This window comes from Littorina saxatilis, linkage group LG13 (genome assembly GCF_037325665.1).
Source record: "Littorina saxatilis isolate snail1 linkage group LG13, US_GU_Lsax_2.0, whole genome shotgun sequence".
Taxonomy (NCBI): domain Eukaryota; kingdom Metazoa; phylum Mollusca; class Gastropoda; order Littorinimorpha; family Littorinidae; genus Littorina; species Littorina saxatilis.
In genome coordinates, this window is record NC_090257.1 from 41,767,467 (window position 1) to 41,794,094 (window position 26,628).

General features: G+C 41.3%; 1 protein-coding gene across 1 annotated transcript in view; it reads right to left on the reverse strand.

Annotated features, from left to right (window-relative positions):
- Window positions 1–2,179: 2,179 nt before the first annotated feature.
- Window positions 2,180–26,628, reverse strand: part of LOC138945787 (fas apoptotic inhibitory molecule 1-like) — a 71,576-nt gene continuing 47,127 nt past the window's right edge. Inside the window, exons 2-4 of the mRNA XM_070317294.1 lie at window positions 18,955–19,076; window positions 9,647–9,696; window positions 2,180–7,291 (exon numbers count right to left, since the gene is read on the reverse strand). Of these exons, the coding sequence (XP_070173395.1) occupies window positions 7,151–7,291; window positions 9,647–9,696; window positions 18,955–19,076 (313 nt within the window). The 3' untranslated portion in view covers window positions 2,180–7,150. The remainder of the gene's footprint in view (window positions 7,292–9,646; window positions 9,697–18,954; window positions 19,077–26,628) is intronic.

The window sequence follows — 26,628 nt, forward strand, 5'->3', positions numbered from 1 at the left end:
GCCCCCCTCCCCCCCCCCCGGACAACAGTACTGCCCCCTGGACATTTGCCCGCCTAGGACAATTGCCCCCCGTGACACTGAATAGCCACCCCATTCTTGTCTGTATGTTTAGGGAGTTATCAAGTGTTGTATTGTTGTCTAGAGGGTATTCATAGGTAATGGAAGTCTATAATTTGTTTTCTCAACGATATCTATAATGCTTCCTGGTTTGAATACACACACACACACACACACACACACACACATACACACACGCGCGCGCGCGCGCAAACACACACACACACATATACACACACACTCACACACATATAGACACATACACATAAATACTGTAAACACCCAGACAAAGACAAACTGACAGACATACACACAGACAAACCGACACAGACACTTGCACGCCCACACTTACGCCCGCATTTACACCAGCAAACACACTCTCACACACACACACACACACACACACACACACACACACACACACACACACACACACACACACACACACACACACACACACACACACACACACACACTCTTATTGAAGTGAACGGCTTTTGCAAAAACTTGCACGAAGAGTGGTGAGAAAAAAAATTGGGGGGCAGGTGTCCGGGGGGCAGTTGTCCTCCCTCGGTGGGGGGGGGGGGGGGCAGGTGTCCGGGGGGTAATTGTCCAAGTAGGGCAATTATCCGGAGCGGGGGGGGGGGGGGGGGAGTTGTCGGGGAACAATTATCCAGGGGGCAATTAGCCTGCCACGGACTAAAAACACCAGTGTTCACTTTATCGTTTGATGAGGGTAAGATGGAACAGAATGCGTCAAAGCTGGAACACTGTTCCATGTTTGCCTCTATATGTGTTCCAGCATAGCCGCATGGCACCTGCATGGATTTCGACTTTAGCTGTAGGATACATGTGACGTTTCCAATCTTTTTCCCCCGTTCATAGTGTAACACATAGTGTGTGTGTGTGTTTGTAATAGCAATCAACATTTTATGTGAACGTATATAGATAAAGAGTAATAAAACGAATTCTAGACAATAGAAAGAAGAAGAAGAAGGGAGAAAAGATAAAAAAAAACGTACCTCTTCTTTGGTTTTGCCGCAGTTGCCATTTTTCTTTTTGCAATAACATCGGGGGAGGTCACTAGACAATCATTTCTGCTAAAAAAATGTTCATGAATTGTTTTCCGTTGACCGCATATTGAGGTGTTCCAAGTTAGCTGACTGTTCCGGGATTGGCGACTTTCCCTTATATTTGTTGATGAGATAAGTGGCAAAGGAGAGTTCATATGCCTTAATCTTTAACTATACCCCCTAATCATAGGACGTAATTTACAGTAAAGGGTAGGTTTCGATTTAATCCAACATAACTTGTATCCAGCGTTTTCGGCAATTTCAAATGCATACACTTCAACGTACAAAAAGTGATTGTCTACCTTCCTACCCTATTTTTTTTGGCTATGTTACCTTAACCACACTTTTTTTTTTTTGCCTTACTGAGACCAAAGAGGATAATGACAGAAGCACTGCAAGGGGGATAACGTGTTTATGCTTGTGTTGTTTACTCTTGCATATATTAAAGTTATCTCCCTTGGAGCGTGTGCATGAGTGTGTGTGTGTGTGTGTGTGTGTGTGTGTGTGTGTGTGTGTGTGTGTGTGTGTGTGTGTGTGTTTTCGTGAATGTTTTCTGCGTTGAATCTGTAGATGCTGAGAGAACAAAGATTGTTTGAGAAGAGAGTCAACAAATGAATAATTCAGATGTTTAACTTCATTTCAACCTTCCGTACAATGGATGTTGTATACGTAAAGGAGAGTTTGCTGATTCAACGCTAAACGCTGGAAAGACCGTCAGTTAGAATGCAGCCACTGGCATTTTGCAGGGGTTGTTGCCTCTCCAAGAATTGGTTTTACCTGGAATGTATTTATGTACGAGGTGAGACAAAAATGTTGCATCGTCTGTCGACCAATCACAGAAGCAAACTTGACCAGGGCCCGTATGCATGAGGAGGAAGAATCCGTTAGTCGCCTCTTACGACATGCTGGGGAGCATCGGGTAAATTCTTCCCCCTAACCCGTGGGGGGTGACGAAACAGTAATATGACAACGACAACAACATCTATTACTGCGTCAACGAACACCACCATCGCCACCACATTCAGCAACAACATATTGACTGCACGCAGTGCTTTTTTCAGATTTTATTCTATCAAGAGAGAAAAATGTACACCGAAAACTCTATATTACAAGTACACAAACACCTTCAAAGAAAAACATTACAACATCCAAACATCTTCAAATTCATGATTGCCCAGAAAAATAACACTATTTGTGCAAGAAAAGTAGGGAAAAAAGGAGAAATCATGCAAGCAAATATATACAGCCGTAAAAAGATTATTCTGCCATCTTCAGATTATTTGTTCTAATTTGGGCTACGTGTACAACCCTTCGTCGTTTGACACAGAAACACCACTCGAAAGTTTTCTTTCTTTTGGTTCAAAATTATTTTCTTAAAAAAAAGTCCCGAAATATTACGACCAATGCAAGAAATCCAAACACAAACGCTCTTAAGTACACAAAGCTTTTAAATACACTTGTAAAGTGCCATCAAAACCTCAGCCAGGCATGTATACTGTATACGCCTTCCATGGATTTTACAATATCACATATGACTAATTTCATACACCCGTGTCAACATAGTATCGTTGATTGCTCAGCCGTGTCAAACGATGCTTCATTCAAAAAACGTTTTACTTTATTTTCATATTGTACAGATGTTTGTGCGCACTCAAATTCCCCCTCTCCCCTTAATTAAAGAATCATCTGGGGTCTATGCATGACAAACGTAATTACTGTACAAGAAACAATACGTAAAACTCAGTGCCACTGCTGTTAATCTATTTATTGACTGGCTGATAAACTTATCAAAAAGTAACCTGCAAAAAAATGTATTGATTTAATGTAAGTCAAAATAGGAATTTTAAGGCAACGTGCACATGACCTGATATAGATTTGCATTACGATCAACAACTGGAATTTTCACCTGTATTGATTTTGTAAGGCAGCAAAACGATCACTGAAAAAAAGGACGGTACAGATAATACACGTTGTTACCAGTAGTATGATATATTTTATAACAAACAACAGATTTTTTCCGCTCATGTTTAAACTTTTGTGATACATATCTTTATAAATTTGATAGCAAGGCATTATTTTGTTATGGCATGAAGTCAATGCGTAGGGATAATTTATTAGTACCTTTTGATAAATCTGGTGCAGCAAATAGTGTGTGTCTGTGTGTGTGTGTGTGTGTGTGTGTGTGTGTGTGTGTGTGTGTGTGTGTGTGCTTGCGTGTGTAAATTACACCTTAAATTTATTAAACCACCAGATACAAGACAAACAGACGGAAAAGCTTAAACTGGAGGTTTTGTATTTGTATTAAATATAAAATAGTTTCATTACATATACCAATTCCGTAATCAAATAATTGTCATGTCCAACCGTTCAAAAGATTGATTGAAGAATTTATTTTACTGTCTTCTAAAATAAAGCGGGGTACCCGTTCAGAGATTATGATCATTTTGCTTCATTGACAAAACATTGCATTTTTTTGTTCATAAACATGCATTTAAAAAAATGCACACAACCAAAAATCTAAGGAGAGAAACAAAGAGAAAGAGAGAGAGAGAGAGAGAGAGAGAGAGAGAGAGAGAGAGAGAGAGAGAGAGAGAGAGAGAGAGAGAGAGAGAGAGAGATTGACGAAGCAGAAAGACATGTTAAATGTTGATTACTTTAACGCTCAGTTATTCCAACTTGCTATTTCTACACTGACGTACAAGCAGAAGACGAACCATCAATCAAACAACAACAACAATACAAATAACACCATGTTATTATTCTCAGGACAACATTTTGAAAAACAAGGCGCAATTTAAAAAAAATTCATCTTCAAGAAAAAAAGAAGAAATGTCCAGAAAGTGCAGGAGATTCAGATCACTATACAACAAATCAAAAAAGTTAATTGCGAAGAGTGTCATTTTAAGAATAAATAACAATAACAACTGACATGTTTACCCAAAAATCACATCACATGTACTGAAATATCAACGACAAAAACGATCACTATCATGATTTTCCCCTGCATTGTAAACTGTTGTGCGTTTTGATAGTTAATCTGTTATGCTTAAGACACCAAAAAGCAAACACATTGTCGAATGTAAACTACAAAATGAAAAGTTAATAAAAAGTACACACAGCGTTACGTTTCTATCACTAGATAGAAAGTTATCCGTATTTTGACGGACAGTGAAATTACCTCCCTTACTGTACTCACAATCACATACAATATCACAGACCTGTTGAGACTTTTTCCTAAAAATGTGAGTAAATATTTGAATTTAGTTATTCACCAGAGGATTTTCCTTCTTCCGGCTAAGTAGCCAAAGTTCACAGGGACCATTATTTCCACTTATACATTTCCAAAAAATTCTAAAGCTTGTGTTAATTCCCTGAATTTGGAATTTTGTTTTTTGATGATTGTATTTAACATGAAAAACGGTTCTGGTAAATTATTGGAATTTGTCTAATGTCTACAAAATTTGTCAACATCCTGAATTTTGAATTGCTGTTTTTTTTTTGATTTTTCTGAACGTAAAATACAAATATTACCCCCCCCCCCCTCTTTCCCCTGCATTGTCATTACGTATTTGAAGTGGTATAGGTACTCGTCTCATATTGTATCCTCAGAAATCTGCCGGACTTCTTCGGACAATCATTAAACAAAAACGTCAGTCCGACAAGGTGTTGACGGATGCAGCGAGATAAAAAAATAATTCAAAAACACACATAAAACTGAGTGATGAAAAATCATATAGCTTAGAATAACTTCATAGAACATTACACATCTGAGATCTGAAATAATTATTTGTAGAAACGGAACTAATCTGCTAATCTGCACTGTACAAGGCAAGTTAGGTACTTCAACCATTATCTGCACAAAAAATAATTTTTGAATAAAATTAAAATTAAAATAAGGCGATCCAACAAGATATACCCATTCAGTGCTTAGTAGTTTTCGATCCAGTGTGAAAATTGTGACACATAGAAGTTTACAAAAGAGAAAGAATCAAAAACCGACATCTAGGAAAAAGATAGGCACGTCATTTCTTGAAATGGCAACAGTTATCACAGACAAAATATTAATTTCACCCACCATCGAGTCTCGAAAGTCTACTTGTTTTAGGAAATTATTTTCAACCTCCAAACTCTAGTTGAATTTAAATCCAAACACAGATAGACTGCTAACTTTCCAAAATTCAGAATAAAAAAAACCAAGAACTGTAGGTTAATGAAACGTTTTATTGTTGACAAAACCAAAAATTACATTTATTTATTTATGTAACGTTTTGTTTTGTCAATAGTTAAACGTTCCGTTAACCTACAATTCTTGTTTTTTACCTTCTAGTGTTGAATTTACCTATCACCACAACTGTATGAACTTAATCAGATACATGATTTCTTGACAGAACAACTGTCGTGTAGAAACTCCATATTTCATACAGCTTTTAATATTAATAAAAAAAGCTAACACAAGATAGAAAGAAAGCAGAAAACGTACAAACATTAACAAACAAACAAAGAGAAAACAAACAGGGATTTAAAACCAACAATGAGATGCAAAACGGGAGTTAAAACACTAAAACACAACACACACAAAACAGGAACAGACACACACACAAAACAGTGCTTTTGTAAGAAACACTTTAGGTAAGTAAATAAGATTGGAAAAAAAAGTAGAAAGATTAAAAAGTTACCACGAAGATTACTAAAAGATACCCCCAATCCAGTGTAAACTATTATATAAATCATCATATAAACCAATCAAGATCAACATGAACCAATCCAGATCAACATAAACCAATCCAGATCAACATAAACCTTTACATTCCACTTGGATATTTACACAAATCAACAGCCTGGCTGCGTCCAGTACAGAGTGGGAATTATTTTCAACCTCCAAAGTCTACTTGGATTTAAATCCAAAAACAGATGGCCTGGTGGTGTTGTCTTTCGTTTGTCTTTCTGTTACATGCACCACCACTGACATTTCTCCATGTGAGATAATAAAGTTAATTTGATTTGATTTGATTTAAATATTTTGCTTAAATTAATTAAGCAGTTTGACACAGGTGTCAGTTATGAAACACAAAATGGCCACTCTGCACAGAGAGCATCCAGACCGCAGATGGTGCGTTTCCATGACAAAGGTTATTTGTCCTTGTAAAAGACTGGTTTACATGGTTCACAGATGCTCTTTTCCTTGTAAAAGACTGGTTTACATGGTTCACAGATGCTCTTTTCCAACGTAAAAGCCTGGTTTACATAACTGTTCACATGGGAATAAAAGGTCTTTTAAAAATCCATCGAAACGACACCCAAAAAAACAAGAAATCGCAACACATTACGTAGACTCATTCAGATTTCAAAATGAAACTTCGCTTCATAATGGACGGTAACATAGGACGGAAATTATTTTCTGTGTTCTACTGAAGGGAGAAAACCGAATTTATCAATATGTGATTGCCTCCCTTGATTACAGGTCGAAAAATTTCACGCTTGGAGTATTTTGATCTGTCGTCAAAGGGCAACGTTTGAAAATATTAGTATCAACGCAATATTTGCATTACACCTTTAAAACAAATTGTTTTTGTAAAACAAAAAAACAAATTAATGATCCCAAATCAGGAATTCGGGTGCGGATGGAATAATACAACTATCACATCTAAGGCTGTTATTTTAAAATTTCAGATATGTTACATTTTTAACGGTGTTGTAAGAAATAAAACGGCGCGTAAAAATAGCAGAAGTGTAAATTTATCGAAGCCGCATTTATCAAATACTTGACTTCGACGATAAAATCAAGTAACCCTCAAACGAGGTAAAAACTAGAAGAATTTTGTTTGTTTGTAATCAGATATCTTGAAATAATGCCAGGAAATGCCGTAATACAAACCAAAATGTATCACACAAAAACCAAGGTAGCTGAGGGGGAACAAATCCACTGCAGAAAAACAAACAAAATCCCTGGATGTGCCCTTCATAAAAATAGCCTCTCGTTCATTGGTTGCATGCGAACATGTAAGGAGCATTTCCATTGGCTACTCAGGCACGACATTGCCATCTATCGTCAGCGTGTGGACCAATCCGTCGCGGCGACTGGCGCCGGCCTGCGTGACGATCTGCGCGTGGTGTTGCCCCAGCCAGAAGTTGGTCTTGGACCCCGACTCGGTGAACTCGCTCTGCACACACAACCACAAGGTAGTTAAAGCTGTCGTCTATTTATGATTATCAGGGGCTACGAGTTTGAAAAGGTAGGGCTGAGAATCGTGTTCAGAATTCGGTACAACGAACGCGGCCTGAAACCCCACCTATACTGCGTGTATCACCTTTAAAGCTTCAGTCAACGCCTACAAATTTGCTGTGGTAACATCCGGTTTGCTCTCTCAGGGCTGAGCATACTGTATTTTCAAGAGAGAGAGAGAGAGAGCGATTGGGCAACATAAACGCCTCGCCGAAGATTCGAACTCAGGACCTCGTTGAAATGATGACACCACCCACCAGTAATATCTGAACATGTTTGAGCGCCTATCTATTCACATTTGTACACGGCTGTACTTTAATTAATCTCAATGCACTGTTTTTATATTTAGTCAAGTTTTGACTAAATATTTTAACGTAGAGGGGGGAATCGAGACGAGGGTCGTGGTGTATGTGTGTGTGTGTGTGTGTGTGTGTGTGTGTGTGTGTCTGTGTGTGTGTGTAGAGCGATTCAGACTAAACTACTGGACCGATCTTTATGAAATTTGACATGAGAGTTCCTGGGTATGAAATCCCCGAACGTTTTTTTCATTTTTTTGATAAATGTCTTTGATGACGTCATATCCGGCTTTTCGTGAAAGTTGAGGCGGCACTGTCACGCCCTCATTTTTCAACCAAATTGGTTCAAATTTTGGTCAAGTAATCTTCGACGAAGCCCGGGGTTCGGTATTGCATTTCAGCTTGGTGGCTTAAAAATTAATTAATGACTTTGGTAATTAAAAATCGGAAAATTGTAAAAAAAAATAAAAATTTATAAAACGATCCAAATTTACGTTTATCTTATTCTCCATCATTTGCTGATTCCAAAAACATATAAATATGTTATATTCGGATTAAAAACAAGCTCTGAAAATTAAATATATACAAATTATTATCAAAATTAAATTGTCCAAATCAATTTAAAAATACTTTCATCTTATTCCTTGTCGGTTCCTCATTCCAAAAACATATAGATATGATATGTTTGGATTAAAAACACGCTCAGAAAGTTAAAACAAAGAGAGGTACAGAAAAGCGTGCTATCCTTCTTAGCGCAACTACTACCCCGCTCTTCTTGTCAATTTCACTGCCTTTGCCATGAGCGGTGGCCTGACGATGCTACGAGTAAAATGGCATTGCGTTCAGTTTCATTCTGTGAGTTCGACAGCTACTTGACTAAATATTGTATTTTCGCCTTACGCGACTTGTTGTTTACGTACCGTCACCCCTTTTTTCCCATGAGAGTAATAAACCTTGAACGTATAATTTGCTAAATTGGAGAATTGAGTACCTAAATTTGTCTATCATGTTATATATAATTTGCCAGCCACAGAAAATAGATTAAAAAAAAACATAATCGAGATTCCTTTATGTATCCATTGAACATTGGATTTCCCTTCTTTGAGCCATGTGACGTCAGAGGCCGACAAAACTTCATATTTAGGCGGCCAGCCGAGACTACAAAATAGTGCATGTTTGTGTCTGTTCAATCGTAAAAACTAAAAGGAATTCTAACCAGAATCGATCGATACATAATTGTTATTTGTATTGTTGACCAAAATATGACATTTTACACAGATCTTGACAGTCAATGTTCACCTCGAACACTGACTGACGGAGGAACACTGACTGTCTCGATCTGTGTAAAATGGCATATTTTGGTCAAAAATACAAATACCGTACAATAAGGCTGGAGTCTACCCCGTCTAAAAGTAATAAAACATTTTAAAAAGAGAATTTTTCTGTCAGTTGAAGCGGCAATAAGGCCGAAATAACAAACACAAAACGTGCTAATTTCAAAGATAACAACTCAAACTTCACTACGGAGTGTCAGACTTTTCCCCAAATACACTGTATACTGACAACATTACTAACATTACTGAGATTCTACTGTGGATACAAAACAAAAAAATACTAAAACACAAAACAGTGACTTTGTGGGGCCTGGTAGCTCAGTTGTTTGAGTACTGGATTTTGTGATCGAATGGTCACGGGCTCGAATCCAGGTCGGGGCGGACACGGGTCAACTTGATGTGCTCAGAGGCGGTATCCATGTCCCACCACCGCGTCACAACAATGGCATGCAAAATACCTCGATCATTCTACCATAAGTGTAGGTCGCTGATTACACCTAAAACACGCACACATCCGGGTAGCGCGACTCTTGCTGCTGCTGGCTTTCCACTGGAAGGACCTGACCCCAACCTCCCAGCATTGGGATAATAATGCAAATGAAATGCACATGTAAATGCAAAAATGAAATGTAAAAGTCAAAGAGCACACAGGTAAAAAGTTACCTGAGTTTCCACGTCATCGCCGTTGTTGGACACGTCGAGTGTGTCAAGATCTGAAAACACAAGGGGGGGTCACTGTTATCGCTGACCGCTCTCTAACGGGGCAGGATAGCCATGACTATTGTGTGTGTAAGCGTGTCTGTCATTTTTAAGACTTGATGAATTGTGTATGCGGATGTTCATGTGTGCATTTGTACGTTTACTTGTAAATATTCCAGTAAAAGCATGTATAAAATGTTATTTATGAACCAAACTACCCCAACCCTCAAGGATGTGATTGGGAAAAAAAACAAAAACAACACACAGCCCAAAATAAAAATAATTCCCACACTCGTGAAAAGGGGGTAAAGAAAAGAAGAAAGAAAGTAGGAAAGAAAGAAAGACTCTAATTTATATTGTCCTCAGCATAGTTAACCAGCACATACAAATATAAACTTGTTTGAATTCTATTCAGTCTTCGTGCTGTCATTGCGCCTGTAAAGCAGGACCTCGCTTCAGATGACTCACACATGCTAAAAGTAAAAACAGCGCGAGAAATAACATGACGTCACTAATCATCATAACAATTCATTAGGCTTACACTGTATATCACGTGCCGTCATTCCATTCTTTCCATACCATCCTGAAGAAGGCAGTTACATGCCGAAATATTGACTTAAACTTACACTGTATATCACGTGCTGTCATTCCATTCTTTCCATACCATCCTGAAGAAGGCAGTTACATGCCGAAATATTGATTTAAACTTACACTGTATATGACGTGCCGTCATTCCATTCTTTCCATACCATCCTGAAGAAGGCAGTTACATGCCGAAATATTGATTTAAACTTACACTGTATATCACGTGCTGTCATTCCATTCTTTCCATACCATCCTGAAGAAGGCAGTTACATGCCGAAATATTGATTTAAACTTACACTGTATATCACGTGCCGTCATTCCATTCTTTCCATACCATCCTGAAGAAGGCAGTTACATGCCGAAATATTGATTAAAACTTACACTGTATATGACGTGCCGTCATTCCATTCTTTCCATACCATCCTGAAGAAGGCAGTTACATGCGGAAATATTGATTTAAACTTACACTGTATATCACGTGTCGTCATTCCAATCTTTCCATACCATCCTGAAGATGGCAGTTACATGCCGAAATATTGATTTAAACTTACACTGTATATGACGTGCCGTCATTCCATTCTTTCCATACCATCCTGAAGAAGGAAATTACATGCCGGAATATTGATTTAAACTTACACTGTATATCACGTGCTGTCATTCCATTCTTTCCATACCATCCTGAAGAAGGCAGTTACATGCCGAAATATTGATTTAAACTTACACTGTATATCACGTGCTGTCATTCCATTCTTTCCATACCATCCTGAAGAAGGCAGTTACATGCCGAAATATTGATTTAAACTTACACTGTATATCACGTGCTGTCATTCCATTCTTTCCATACCATCCTGAAGAAGGCAGTTACATGCCGAAATATTGATTTAAACTTACACTGTATATCACGTGCCGTCATTCCATTCTTTCCATACCATCCTGAAGAAGGCAGTTACATGCCGAAATATTGATTTAAACTTACACTGTATATCACGTGCTGTCATTCCATTCTTTCCATACCATCCTGAAGAAGGCAGTTACATGCCGAAATATTGATTTAAACTTACACTGTATATCACGTGCCGTCATTCCATTCTTTCCATACCATCATGAAGAAGGCAGTTACATGCCGAAATATTGATTTAAACTTACACTGTATATCACGTGCCGTCATTCCTTTCTTTCCATACCATCCTGAAGAAGGCAGTTACATGCCGAAATATTGATTTAAACTTACACTGTATATCACGTGCTGTCATTCCATTCTTTCCATACCATCCTGAAGAAGGCAGTTACATGCCGAAATATTGATTTAAACTTACACTGTATATGACGTGCCGTCATTCCATTCTTTCCATACCATCCTTAAGAAGGCAGTTACATGCCGAAATATTGATTTAAACTTACACTGTATATCACGTGCTGTCATTCCATTCTTTCCATACCATCCTGAAGAAGGCAGTTACATGCCGAAATATTGATTTAAACTTACACTGTATATGACGTGCCGTCATTCCATTCTTTCCATACCATCCTGAAGAAGGCAGTTACATGCCGAAATATTGACTTAAACTTACACTGTATATGACGTGCCGTCATTCCATTCTTTCCATACCATCCTGAAGAAGGAAATTACATGCCGGAATATTGATTTAAACTTACACTGTATATCACGTGCCGTCATTCCATTCTTTCCATACCATCCTGAAGAAGGCAGTTACATGCCGAAATATTGACTTAAACTTACCTAACCTGGGTACTGCTGTGTTTTCTTTTGATTTAAAAGTAAAAACAGTCCTCTAATTAGCAGATCGCGTTAATTTCCTCTTCGGGTTTTAAGGCACGCTCCCTCCCTTGAAAACTGTTCTGCTAACCGTCTCACATCTGGTCAGGCTTTTACCTGGGATAAGACCACCCCTCCACTTGGTCACATACCAACACTCAACAGTCAGGCTTTTACCTGGGATAAGACCACCAATCCACTTGGTCACATACCAACACTCAACAGTCAGGCTTTTACCTGGGATAAGACCACCCCTCCACTTGGTCACATTATCAACACTCAACAGTCAGGCTTTTACCTGGGATAAGACCACCCCTCCACTTGGTCACATACCAACACTCAACAGTCAGGCTTTTACCTGGGATAAGACCACCCCTCCACTTGGTCACATACCAACACTCAACAGTCAGGCTTTTACCTGGGATAAGACCACCCCTCCACTTGGTCACATACCAACACTCAACAGTCAGGCTTTTACCTGGGATAAGACCACCCCTCCACTTGGTCACATTATCAACACTCAACAGTCAGGCTTTTACCTGGGATAAGACCACCCCTCCACTTGGTCACATTCCAACACTCAACAGTCAGGCTTTTACCTGGGATAAGACCACCCCTCCACTTGGTCACATACCAACACTCAACAGTCAGGCTTTTACCTGGGATAAGACCACCCCTCCACTTGGTCACATACCAACACTCAACAGTCAGGCTTTTACCTGGGATCAGACCACCCCTCCACTTGGTCACATACCAACACTCAACAGTCAGGCTTTTACCTGGGATAAGACCACCCCTCCACTTGGTCACATACCAACACTCAACAGTCAGGCTTTTACCTGGGATAAGACCACCCCTCCACTTGGTCACATACCAACACTCAACAGTCAGGCTTTTACCTGGGATAAGACCACCCCTCCACTTGGTCACATACCAACACTCAACAGTCAGGCTTTTACCTGGGATAAGACCACCCCTCCACTTGGTCACATACCAACACTCAACAGTCAGGCTTTTACCTGGGATCAGACCACCCCTCCACTTGGTCACATACCAACACTCAACAGTCAGGCTTTTACCTGGGATAAGACCACCCCTCCACTTGGTCACATACCAACACTCAACAGTCAGGCTTTCGCCTGGGATAAGACCACCCCTCCACTTGGTCACATACCAACACTCAACAGTCAGGCTTTTACCTGGGATAAGACCACCCCTCCACTTGGTCACATACCAACACTCAACAGTCAGGCTTTTACCTGGGATAAGACCACCCCTCCACTTGGTCACATACCAACACTCAACAGTCAGGCTTTTACCTGGGATCAGACCACCCCTCCACTTGGTCACATACCAACACTCAACAGTCAGGCTTTTACCTGGGATCAGACCACCCCTCCACTTGGTCACATACCAACACTCAACAGTCAGGCTTTTACCTGGGATAAGACCACCCCTCCACTTGGTCACATACCAACACTCAACAGTCAGGCTTTTACCTGGGATAAGACCACCCCTCCACTTGGTCACATACCAACACTCAACAGTCAGGCTTTTACCTGGGATAAGACCACCCCTCCACTTGGTCACATTCCAACACTCAACAGTCAGGCTTTTACCTGGGATCAGACCACCCCTCCACTTGGTCACATACCAACACTCAACAGTCAGGCTTTTACCTGGGATAAGACCACCCCTCCACTTGGTCACATACCAACACTCAACAGTCAGGCTTTTACCTGGGATCAGACCACCCCTCCACTTGGTCACATACCAACACTCAACAGTCAGGCTTTTACCTGGGATAAGACCACCCCTCCACTTGGTCACATACCAACACTCAACAGTCAGGCTTTTACCTGGGATAAGACCACCCCTCCACTTGGTCACATTGTCAACACTCAACAGTCAGGCTTTCACCTGGGATAAGACCACCCCTCCACTTGGTCACATTGTCAACACTCAACAGTCAGGCTTTCACCTGGGATAAGACCACCCCTCCACTTGGTCACATTGTCAACACTCAACAGTCAGGCTTTCGCCTGGGATAAGACCACCCCTCCACTTGGTCACATACCAACACTCAACAGTCAGGCTTTTACCTGGGATAAGACCACCCCTCCACTTGGTCACATTATCAACACTCAACAGTCAGGCTTTTACCTGGGATAAGACCACCCCTCCACTTGGTCACATTATCAACACTCAACAGTCAGGCTTTTACCTGGGATAAGACCACCCCTCCACTTGGTCACATTATCAACACTCAACAGTCAGGCTTTTACCTGGGATAAGACCACCCCTCCACTTGGTCACTCAACAGTCTGGAAACTCTCTAGGCACAGTAGTCTACTTGCCAAAAAGAGTACCTGGAAATGTCTGTTCCTGTAAACTTTTATGACGGAAATGTAATCTATAGGGTATGTAGAGTCAAATTAGCTTGGTTGCCTAAAGTTACACTTTGGGAAATTCTCAGAATCCAAGATGGCCGCCCAACGGTCATCTTGAAGATGGTCAATATATAACTTTTGATCCAGATGGGCTAAAGAGTCGTGTAATACCTCAATATAGGTTTTTTTGATGTCAGCGAGTTCATTTCTGAGGTTGGTTTGTCAATCCTGTCAACAGAATCCAAGATGGCCGCCAAGATGGCCGTCAAAATATATAAAAACACATTTCTCGCCATATCTGGGTTTCTAAAGCAGCTAGATTCATGATCTTAGTGCTGATCATGTTTCCAAAGGCTGGGAAGCCGTTCTGATATCACCCAGATGCAAGATGGCTGCCAAGATGGCAGGTAAACGTCATTCACGCTCAAATCAATGTCACACAAAAATAAGGAAAACGCCATATTGTTTGTCTTTTGTCTGAAAGAACATGTTAGCATCCAGTTAAAGAGGCAACTTTCAGGACCTCAATCAAGTCCATGTGGGAAAGTCCATGTCCAAAAGCAGCTTAGCTGGCACGCCACGACCGAAATAGAACTCTACTGCTCTTGCGTTACAGCAAACAAACGATTCAAACTTTGAAACCATATCTCCTTCTTCAATGTCAGCTTCTTTCTCGTCTTACTGGTCGTCTTCAACAAACTCCTCCTCTTCCTCTTCCTTCTCCTCCTCCTCTTCCTCCTCTTCTTCCTCCTCCTCGTCCTCCTCCTCCACCACAGGCTCATGCTTCGTGTAAGGGCTGCAGCAGCCATCTCCTCCCTCGCAATAACAGTATTCAGTGCACGTAAGTCTCCCACTGTGGCAACTGCACTTCTTCTCGCTGCACGCTTTCCCCTCGGCGCTGCAACTACAGCTCACGACATCTAAGAGCTGCTGCGGTGCTATCGGCGCATTAGACAGCGATTGTGTCACAGCACCAGATTCATCGATATCCCATCCGAAGCAGCGGATATCATGAGCCTGGTGGATCTTTATGGTCTGCTGCTTTCCACAACATCATCTGCAGATGTGCTCGGAGAGCATGCAGCCTCAGGTTGCAATCTGTTGGTGGTAGCCTCTTCAAAGGTGGTGGTTTCTTCCTGCCCAGATACAGTTTGGATCTTGCACCATTGCGGGACTTGGCCTTCTTCTGACTGTACAGCGCGAGGAAGAATGAGTCGGCAGTGGCCTAAGTTGGTCATGACTGACGTCTGGCTCCCCAAGGACATCTTGCAGGCCTAGGATGTCGCTGTTTCCAAGCACCTTGAGCGCCGACTTCTTGCCCTTGTAACAGGGGTACGACACGGTGTCGCAGCCCGATAAGGCGTGCATGCCGAGTAGCTGACCACACTTGTCCCCCAATTTGTCCACTGTTGCGCGAATGTCAAGCACCGTGCCGTCCCACTTCTCCATCTGGATGCTCTTCTGTATCCTCTTCCTCCATGCCAAGTACACGAGAAGGACGAACACATCAGTGTCGTCACACAGCACCCTGATCGTCTCCGCCCCGCCTGCTGCAGCCTTCAGCATGTAGCTGCACAGCGTGATATCCGCCTCCTCATGGGTGACAAGACAATCGAAACTGCTGACAAGCTCCACGTTGTTCTGCAGAGGATGTCCACAGAGGATGTTGCTGAGGAGGCGTTTGTTGTTGGCATTCTTCATGATAGCTTCTCTGTGTGGGAGGGGGGTTGTGGGTGTCAGACGGAAGTCCTTTGATCCTTCCCCTGCCCTCCTCATCCTCTCGTGGTCCTTCGCAGTTGGCTGATTCTCATGGTACCTGTCAAACAACACCAGTTTCTGTGCTGCTGGAGGATAGCGGCTCAGTCGAGCGCCAAAACTCGCGACAAAATCTCCTGCTGTCCCCGCAACTGGCCACACAACATGGTACAGGAGTCGACCAGCACCACGTCTGGTGCAGGTGCGTTGTTGACCGGCACACCAAGACACTTGGCGAGCACAGCCTTGTCTCCTTTCCTCAAACTCCCGAACTCGTTGATGAGAGATGGAGGTACGGGACTGAGTTCGTACTTGAAGATGTCTGTCGCCTTCACACCACGTTGTTGCCTGATGATCTGAAGCCGTACGAATAATGTTTCAATGTCAAAGATGGCCTTGTCTTTCACAACCACTACCTTTTTCATCTCCTGCATGGTCTTCACTTTCCTCTCGATCGGGCCATGGAATGTGCTGTGAAGCGAAGCGGCGAACTGTTCACTTTGAGTGCTGCCGATCTTGAGTGCATCTTGGACATTTAGGCCTACTTTTGCTGGCGCGATCTGCCCGTTGACGATGTTGTACAGGTCAGTGGACTCAACAATGAGAGGGTGCGAGTACTTCTGCAATCTTCGTCCGGTCTGCTGCGTCCATCGCTCGCCTTCTTTCACCTTCCTCTTTGTGCTTGCTCTCCTTCTGTCCATCCCCACCATCGAGACCCATCGGCTTTTCTGAAAGTTGCCTCTTTAACTGGATGCTAACATGTTCTTTCAGACAAAAGACAAACAATATGGCGTTTTCCTTATTTTTGTGTGACATTGATTTGAGCGTGAATGACGTTTACCTGCCATCTTGGCAGCCATCTTGCATCTGGGTGATATCAGAACGGCTTCCCAGCCTTTGGAAACATGGTCAGCACTAAGATCATGAATCTAGCTGCTTTAGAAACCCAGATATGGCGAGAAATGTGTTTTTATATATTTTGACGGCCATCTTGGCGGCCATCTTGGATTCTGTTGACAGGATTGACAAACCAACCTCAGAAATGAACTCGCCGACATCAAAAAACCCTATATTGAGGTATTACACGACTCTTTAGCCCATCTGGATCAAAAGTTACATATTGACCATCTTCAAGATGACCGTTGGGCGGCCATCTTGGATTCTGAGAATTTCCCAAAGTGCAACTTTAGGCAACCAAGCTAATTTGACTCTCCGTACCCTATAGATTACATTTCCGTCATAAAAATTTACAGGAACAGACATTTCCAGGTTTCATACATGACATAGAAGGCTGGCTGGTAGACTACAGTTGGAATTATTTGATAAATAAGTTCTTAAAAAGCCGCTTGTGGCTTAAAAAAATGCATTTAAAAAGTCCAACTCAGCGCGGCAAACAGTTGGGGTGTTGAGTTTTGGTATGTGACCGAGCTGACGGATGGTATTATCCCATGTAAAAGCCTGGTCTGAACTGTTTTCACGAGTAGGAGTGTGCCTTTGAGCGTGTGCATCGTGTTGCTACAGTGCGCCGATGTTTGTGTGTGCATACCATGTATTATCATATTTTGTCATGACATTATTATTGGACAAAAACCTTTGATTCGCAAACTGTAGACGAGCAAAACACTTTAGGTAGAGACCATGCAAACACAACTAAAGGCTGTCCTGAACTGAGCCCGATGGTGACTTCGCGAAATCGTCTTTTACCAACAATTCAGTGCTGAAGCTTCGTGAAGCCAACTTCGCCAAATTAATTTGAGGCTTAAAGACCGCGCTACACTTCACGGTTGTCAATTCCATAAGTCACTGCACGTTTGACTTGTCAGTAATCCAATGAGGGATTAAACATGGCTAAGAAGTCATTAGCCGTTCGATGCCTGGCTGACCGAATGAACCAGACTCATGAACAAGCGAGAAATAGCAAAAATCAGTGCTTTTACCAATTACTGTATTTGGATAAGAGCGTATATTTAACCGTAAAATGACCCGTCGCCTTTTTGCCTTAGGTCCTAAACTATTTTTGTGGAAACTAGACCACTACTCCCAAAATAAAACTAGATCGCACGCAGCTGAATAACGAGAAATAGCAAATCAGTGCATTGATTAATTACGCCGTGTTGTCATACATCCAAATAACACACACAAAGTGGATGTTTGCTTCTAACAAGCAACGTTAAGCGTGTCCTTATTTTTTGCAAGCTACAGGTTTTAGAGTCAAGTCTAAATTACTTAACTTGGAAAATAATCGTCTGTTAACGGTAAAGCGACCCATCTCAATTTTGCCAAGGTCCTACACTTTTTGTAAAAACAAAATGGCCACCACCCATTGGTTGTTATGCGCACCAAAAAACCCCGGAGCTGTTGCAAAGATTGAAGTATTTTTGACAAAGCGTAGTTGGGCTGGTGTGACTCTACTCACGAAAGACGCCGCTGTTGCAATCTTCTTCTTCTGCGTTCATGGACTGAGACTCCCATGTACACTCGTTTTTGTGTGCAAAATTGGCTTTTACATGTATGACCGTCCCCCTCCCCCGCCATTTAGGCAGCCAGATGCCGATTTCGGTAGAGCTTGTACAATGATGGAATTTCGTTGGTCAGAAAGTGACGGGGCTTGAGTCTATACTCACGAAAGACGACGCTTTTGCAATGATTGAAGTTTTTTGGGCAGAAAGTAATGAGGATGGTGTTTTGTTCACGCAAGACAACGCTGTTGCAATGATAGAAGTTTTGTGGACAAACAGTAACTGGGCTTGTGTGACTCTACTCACGAAAGACGACGCTGTTGGGCTTGCCGTTGAGGAGGAAGGTCCATACTTTGAGAGATGACGTGTCATCAGGGACCCCCAGCTGGTCTATCAAGCCTGCTAGCTTGGCCTGCCGCTTCTCCTTCCTGTCACAGAAATCATCATCATCATCATCATCATCATCATCATCATCATCATCATCACCATCATCGTCGTTGTCTTCCTGTTGTCGTATCATCATCATCATCATCATCATCATCGTCATCGTCATCATCATCATCATCGTCATCGTCATCATCATCGTCGTTGTCTTCCTGTTGTCGTTTTAGTTGTTTTGTGCAATTCTTCTTCGTGGTCATTATCAATATCAATCATCATCACCATCACCATCACCATCATCCTCGTCATCATCACCATCACCATCATCCTCGTCATCATCACCATCACCATCATCCTCGTCATCATCACCATCACCATCATCCTCGTCATCATCACCATCACCATCATCCTTTTCATCATCACACTCGTCTTGAACTGTAATCTCATCGCCATTGTCTCCGATATCATCCTTGTTTTTGTCGTTTCGTGACACCTGTCATCGCCATAATCTCCGATATCATCCTTGTTTTTGTCGTTTCGTGACACCTGTCATCGCCATTGTCTCCGATATCATCCTTGTTTTTGTCGTTTCGTGACACCTGTCATCGCCATTGTCTCCGATATCATCCTTGTTTTTGTCGTTTCGTGACATCTGTCATCGCCATTGTCTCCGATAAAACCGGCACGGTTGGCCTAGTGGTAAGGCGTCCGCCCCGTGATCGGGAGGTCGTGGGTTCGAACCCCGGCCGGGTTATACCTAAGACTTTAAAATTGGCAATCTAGTGGCTGCTCCGCCTGGCGTCTGGCATTATGCGGTTAGTGCTAGGACTGGTTGGTCCGGTGTCAGAATAATGTGACTGGGTGAGACATGAAGCCTGTGCTGCGACTTCTGTCTTGTGTGTGGCGCACGTTATATGTCAAAGCAGCACCGCCCTGATATGGCCCTTCGTGGTCGGCTGGGCGTTAAGCAAGCAAACAAACAAACAAAATTTTCTCCCTCCAACATTTTTCGCTCATCCTCCTATCAGAATCAGATATGAAGGTCCAGAGACACACAGAGATTTCAGTTTTGCTAGGTTTATCTTCAGTACCAGGTGCAAGTGGCAGCTTTTCTTGCGCATTTTCGTGGAATGTCCATAACACACGGTAACCACCTTGATCTGGTTTGGGACACTGGTCAGAACTAGGAACCACCAAGCTAACGCAAGCTACCTAAACAAATCAACCTGTTCAGGGTACATAATTGATTTGACTTTCTTCTCGTATGTAAAAGTTGTAAAGTTTTGCCTATTGTGATTTTGTTCCGATTTTTAATTGGGCCCTTCCGTTTTTGTCAGGTCGATTTTGAGGCTACCCTTATTTGAGCGGCGGTCACGTGATCCCTGTAAAAAATATCTTTAATCCAAAAAGTGATCCTGATAGTCAAGTGAACGGCCTTAACTAGCATATAATGTTTTAATGCAATTAGACGGGAATTAATGCTTTAATTTGGGTGCAAAATTTGTTGCAATAATTTTTTGGCAAAGTTTTTCTTGAGCAGCGTTTTTATGCATATATATGTGTGGCATTTCTCAGGCATACACTTTGTCGCCTCTTTGCTCGACTTCATTTCCCCTTTTGCTTGCCAACCAAAAATAGATTCAATTTTTTCTAACAGAGTTTCTAAGCGTAAGTTTTGACTTTTGATTCATTAATCTGTGAGTTACGGTTGAGTTCATGCAAACTATTACCCATATTACTAACATGTTGATACGAGTAATGGGTACCACGATATTCTTACGTCATAAAGCATTATTGTAGGATTATCGTCCATGGTTGAGGTATTCCCTTATATCAATCCTGGTTGTGCACGTTAAAGATCCCACGATTGACAAAAGGGTCTTTCCTGGCAAAATTGCTTAGGCACAGTTAATAATTGTCTACCATACCCGTGTGACTTGGAATAAGGCCGTGAAAGGTAAATATGCGCCGACATGGCTGCAATCTACTGGCCGTATAAAATTTCATCTCACACGGCATCACTGCAGAGCGCCTAGAACTGTACCCACGGAATATGCGCGATATAAGCCTCATTGATTGATTGATTGAATCCTCCTTGAATGATTTGATAAGGCCAAAAATAAATTGTCTGTTTACGGTAACATAGGCCCAAAAAATAGGGTCGGTAGGTCGGGATTTTTTTATTTTTTTTTCTCCAAAAAACCATATTTTTACGTTATTTTGCAAAAAAAACCAAAAGATTTTTTTTTTTTCCCCAAATGCCAAAAAAAAGTCTAGGGTCGCGCGAAAAAAATAGGGTCGGTCGGGTTACCGTAAACAGACCTATTTTTTATTTTGGCCTAACTTTGTGAAAAATGTCACTGTTATAAGACGATCATATTCTAAAAGGTGCTTATACCATTCTTGTTTTTACAACCCAAAGCGTTCTGAAAAACGAAAATATTTTGATTAATGACAACTGGTGTCCTACAGATTAAGTGATGGTGATGCATTTGAAAAATGAAAGCAATGGAAAGGGCAAAAACACAATAAAAGACAAAAAAAGGTCCCATTCTCTTGATCAGCTCATAAGCTTCGCTGCTGAAAAGGTGTGTGGGCGATTTATACAATTCCCACAAAGAAATGATTGAACAAGATGGGAACTTGGACACGCCTGAAAGCCTGCAGATTAAGGCCTCTCCACGGCTGGGATAACCAAGACCGCAAGAACATCCGGGTCCCGCAAAGGGGAAATAATCCCACGGTCGGCCTCCCACAGGTACAATCAATACATGAACATCATCAACCCGCTTCCTGTGCACCCGCGCCGTCGAAACACAGTAGCTTTCCTTGTTGATCAATTTGTAAATATAAAAAAAAATTCCTTCAATTGTTGCCTGTTTGTGTGTGTCTCACGTGCTGTTTCTCTCTCTTCTCGTTTTACCGTAAAATCCCTAGCATAAGCCCACCCCCCCTGTGCACAGATTTAGGGCAAAATTGGGGGGGTGGGCGTTTGCTAGGGATAGACCCCTTTGCACAAAGTAAGTTTTGTGCTCAACCGTGTATTTGAGTGAATACAAACCCCGAAAGCGTGTAAGTTAGGTCGTGTGAGTAGAAGTGAGGGAAAAAAGAAAAACAAGTCGCGTAAGGCGAAAATACAATATTTAGTCAAGTAGCTGTCGAACTCACAGAATGAAACTGAACGCAATGCCATTTTTCAGCAAGACCGTATACTCGTAGCATCGTCAGTCCACCGCTCATGGCAAAGGCAGTGAAATTGACAAGAAGAGCGGGGTAGTAGTTGCGCTAAGAAGGATAGCACGCTTTTCTGTACCTCTCTTTGTTTTAACTTTCTGAGCGTGTTTTTAATCCAAACATATCATATCTATATGTTTTTGGAATCAGGAACCGACAAGGAATAAGATGAAAGTGTTTTTAATTTGATTTGGACAATTTAATTTTGATAATAATTTTTATATATTTAATTTTCAGAGCTTGTTTTTAATCCGAATATAACATATTTATATGTTTTTGGAATCAGCAAATGATGGAGAATAAGATAACGTAAATTTGGATCGTTTTATAAATTTTTATTTTTTTTTACAATTTTCCGATTTTTAATGAGCAAAGTCATTAATTAATTTTTAAGCCACCAAGCTGAAATGCAATACCGAACCCCGGGCTTCGTCGAAGATTACTTGACCAAAATTTCAACCAATTTGGTTGAAAAATGAGGGCGTGACAGTGCCGCCTCAACTTTCACGAAAAGCCGGATATGACGTCATCAGAGACATTTATCAAAAAAATGAAAAAAACGTTCGGGGATTTCATACCCAGGAACTCTCATGTCAAATTTCATAAAGATCGGTCCAGTAGTTTAGTCTGAATCGCTCTACACACACACACACACACACGCACGCACGCACGCACGCACACACATACGCACATACACCACGACCCTCGTTTCGATTCCCCCTCGATGTTAAAATATTTAGTCAAAACTTGACTAAATATAAAAAAGGACTTTGAGGCAAAGAAGGCCAACCATGAGAGAGAGAGAGAGAGAGAGAGAGAGAGAGAGAGAGAGAGAGAGAGAGAGAGAGAGAGAGAGAGAGAGAGAGAGAGAGAGAGAGAGAGAGAGAGAGAGAGAGAGAGAGAGAGAGAGAGAGAGAGAGAGAGAGAGAGAGAGAGAAAAGGACTGGCTCTTCTGAAAACAACACGAGCATAGTCATTCATATAAGAATTTATAAAGTAAAAAGAAAATCGCCAGACCTTTGCAAGGACAAACAATAACAATTCCGGGGAAAAGAAACTTGATGAAATGTCGAAATGTCAACACCAATGAAGCCCTTTCTTTCTGTACAGGGAAGAAATTACACGATCGTCTTTGGAAATGAAACGTTAACTGAACTAGGATTTTGTCTTCAAAAGGCCCAATCTTTCTGAGAAAGAAAAACCCACAAACTTAGGAAAAAAAAGAGAAGAGAAACTCGAAAAAACATGAACGATGGGTGGGAGTGAGGAGAGGGGACAAAGAATAAGAAACAAGTCGCGTAAGGCGAAAATACAATATTTAGTCAAGTAGCTGTCGAACTCACAGAATGAAACTGAACGCAATGCAACGCAGCAAGACCGTATACTCGTGGTCCACCGCTCACGGCATAGGCAGTGAAATTGACAAGAAGAGCGGGGTAGTGGTTACGCTATGCTGCATAGCACGCTTTTCTGTACCTCTCTTCGTTTTAACTTTCTGAGCGTGTTTTTAATCCAAACATATCATATCTATATGTTTTTGGAATCAGGAACCGACAAGGAATAAGATGAAAGTGTTTTTAAAACGATTTTGAAAAAAAAATTTTGATAATAATTTTTATATATTTAATTTTCAGAGCTTGTTTTTAATCCGAATATAACATATTTATATGTTTTTGGAATCAGCAAATGATGGAAAATAAGATAAACGTAAATTTGGATCGTTTTATAAATTTTTATTTTTTTTTACAATTTTCAGATTTTTAATGACCAAAGTCATTAATTAATTTTTAAGCCACCAAGCTGAAATGCAATACCGAACCCCGGGCTTCGTCGAAGATTACTTGACCAAAATTTCAACCAATTTGGTTGAAAAATGAGGGCGTGACAGTGCCGCCTCAACTTTCACGAAAAGCCGGATATGACGTCATCAAAGACATTTATAAAAAAAATTAAAAAAACGTTCGGGGATTTCATACCCAGGAACTCTCATGTCAAATTTCATAAAGATCGGTCCAGTAGTTTAGTCTGAATCGCTCTACACACACACACACACGCACAGACACACATACACCATACCCTCGTTTCGATTCCCCCTCGATGTTAAAATATTTAGTCAAAACTTGACTAAATATAACAAGTCGCGTAAGGCGAAAATACAATATTTAGTCAAGTAGCTGTCGAACTCACAGAATGAAACTGAACGCAACGCAACGCAGCAAGACCGTATACTCGTAGCATCGTCACTCCACCGCCCGTGGCAAAGGCAGTGCTCGTGGAATTGACAAGAAGAGCGGGGTATTCGTTGCGCTGAGAAGGATAGCACGCTTTTCTGTACCTCTCTTCGTTTTAACTTTCTGAGCGTGTTTTTAATCCAAACATATCATATTTATATATTTTTGGAATCAGGAACCGACAAGGAATAAGATGAAAGTGTTTTTAAATTGATTTCGAAAAAAAAAATTTGATAATAATTTTTATATATTTAATTTTCAGAGCTTGTTTTTAATCCGAATATAACATATTTATATGTTTTTGGAATCAGCAAATGATGGAGAATAAGATAAACGTAAATTTGGATCGTTTTATAAATTTTTATTTTTTTTTACAATTTTCAGATTTTTAATGACCAAAGTCATTAATTAATTTTTAAGCCACCAAGCTGAAATGCAATACCGAACCCCGGGCTTCGTCGAAGAGTACTTGACCAAAATTTCAACCAATTTGGTTGAAAAATGAGGGCGTGACAGTGCCGCCTCAACTTTCACGAAAAGCCGGATATGACGTCATCAAAGACATTTATCAAAAAAATGAAAAAAACGTTCGGGGATTTCATACCCAGGAACTCTCATGTCAAATTTCATAAAGATCGGTCCAGTAGTTTAGTCTGAATCGCTCTACACACACACACACACACACAGACAGACACACATACACCACGACCCTCGTTTCGATTCCCCCTCGATGTTAAAATATTTAGTCAAAACTTGACTAAATATAAAAAGGAAAGAAACACGAAAAGATAAAGAAGGGGAAAAAGATGACTTTCAGAACAGTCTGCACAAATCCTAGTGAAAGTGAGCCTATAGTCTCTTTGAAAAAAGCAGGGTGGGCGTTTGCTAGGTAGTTACCCCTGTGCACAACTTTTGGCCCAAAGTGGGGGGTGGGCGTTTGCTAGATGGTGGGCTTATGCTAGGGATTTTACGGTACTGTTGGCGGTGACATTTTCTTCTGCTGACGCTCAGCGCTAGGATTATAAAGACATCAAAAAGGGTTCGTCGATAGCGCAGGTTGATTTTTCTCTCATGATGGAAACGGGCCCATTTGTTTGTCTGTCTGTTGCTTGTATACACCTGCATGTTTACCTGCGCAGCGTGAATGTCACTTTCATCTTCCAATCTTCAAAAGCCTGGATTTTAACGAAAGAAGATGAATGACCTTACATTTCCTGTTGAAAATCAGATCCCTTTCTTGTCGCCCCCACGCAACTTTAGAAAAGTGTGTGCTAGTGTCTCATGTTCCCAATAAAATCAGAAACAAAAAGTCCTTCAATAAGCCTGATTTACACCAATATTATTTCACACACGACTTGAATAAATGCCGAACAAGAGCTCTAACAGCTAGCTGTGAAAAATGCAAACCGTTGACTGCACAAAGGGGGTGTGGGGGGAGGGGGGGGAGGGGCATGTTGACAGATCCAAGGGGTGATACATCTTGTAGGCTTAAGTGAAGGGATCCATTGACCTTTCGATCACTCGCTGAATATATGTGGGTGGTCAGATAACTCTGGCAGAGTATCCGTTTCTTTACTTACAGCATAATTAGGAGCGAACGTTGTCTTTTTTGTGTGCTTATACATTTCTTCTCTTTCTTGCTTAAAACAGCAGCAAAATGACCCCTGGAGAACCCAAAGAGAATCTGATCCTTCAAAACTACAAAATATTCCCGCCGATACCGGGCTGGAAAGACTTGAAAGTGGAACAGCCCTCTGTTGGAAAACCGATGATGTAAATCATTTTCATCGATCAGCTACAAGCGATTGGTGTGTACCCAAACCGCAAACCACCTCAAACAACATTCGCAGAAAGCCGGGAACAAAACTATCAAAAACCTGATCACGTTCGCAAGCCGTACTTTTTGAGTGAGAGGAAACAGCGGCTGCCCTGAATAATTTATCAGCGCGAGCTATGAATAATGCATGAGACCTTTTGTTCCGCGATGCGCGTGCAGAGGCAGTTAGCATAGAGGCACCGTGTTGTTTGGAGATCAAACTCTTAGGGGTGCACCCGCCCGTACTGTTGTCCCTGCTGTAAATAAGGGTAGTCTTGAGGAACACGCGGGAAAAAAACATACCTGACGGTGGCCCCA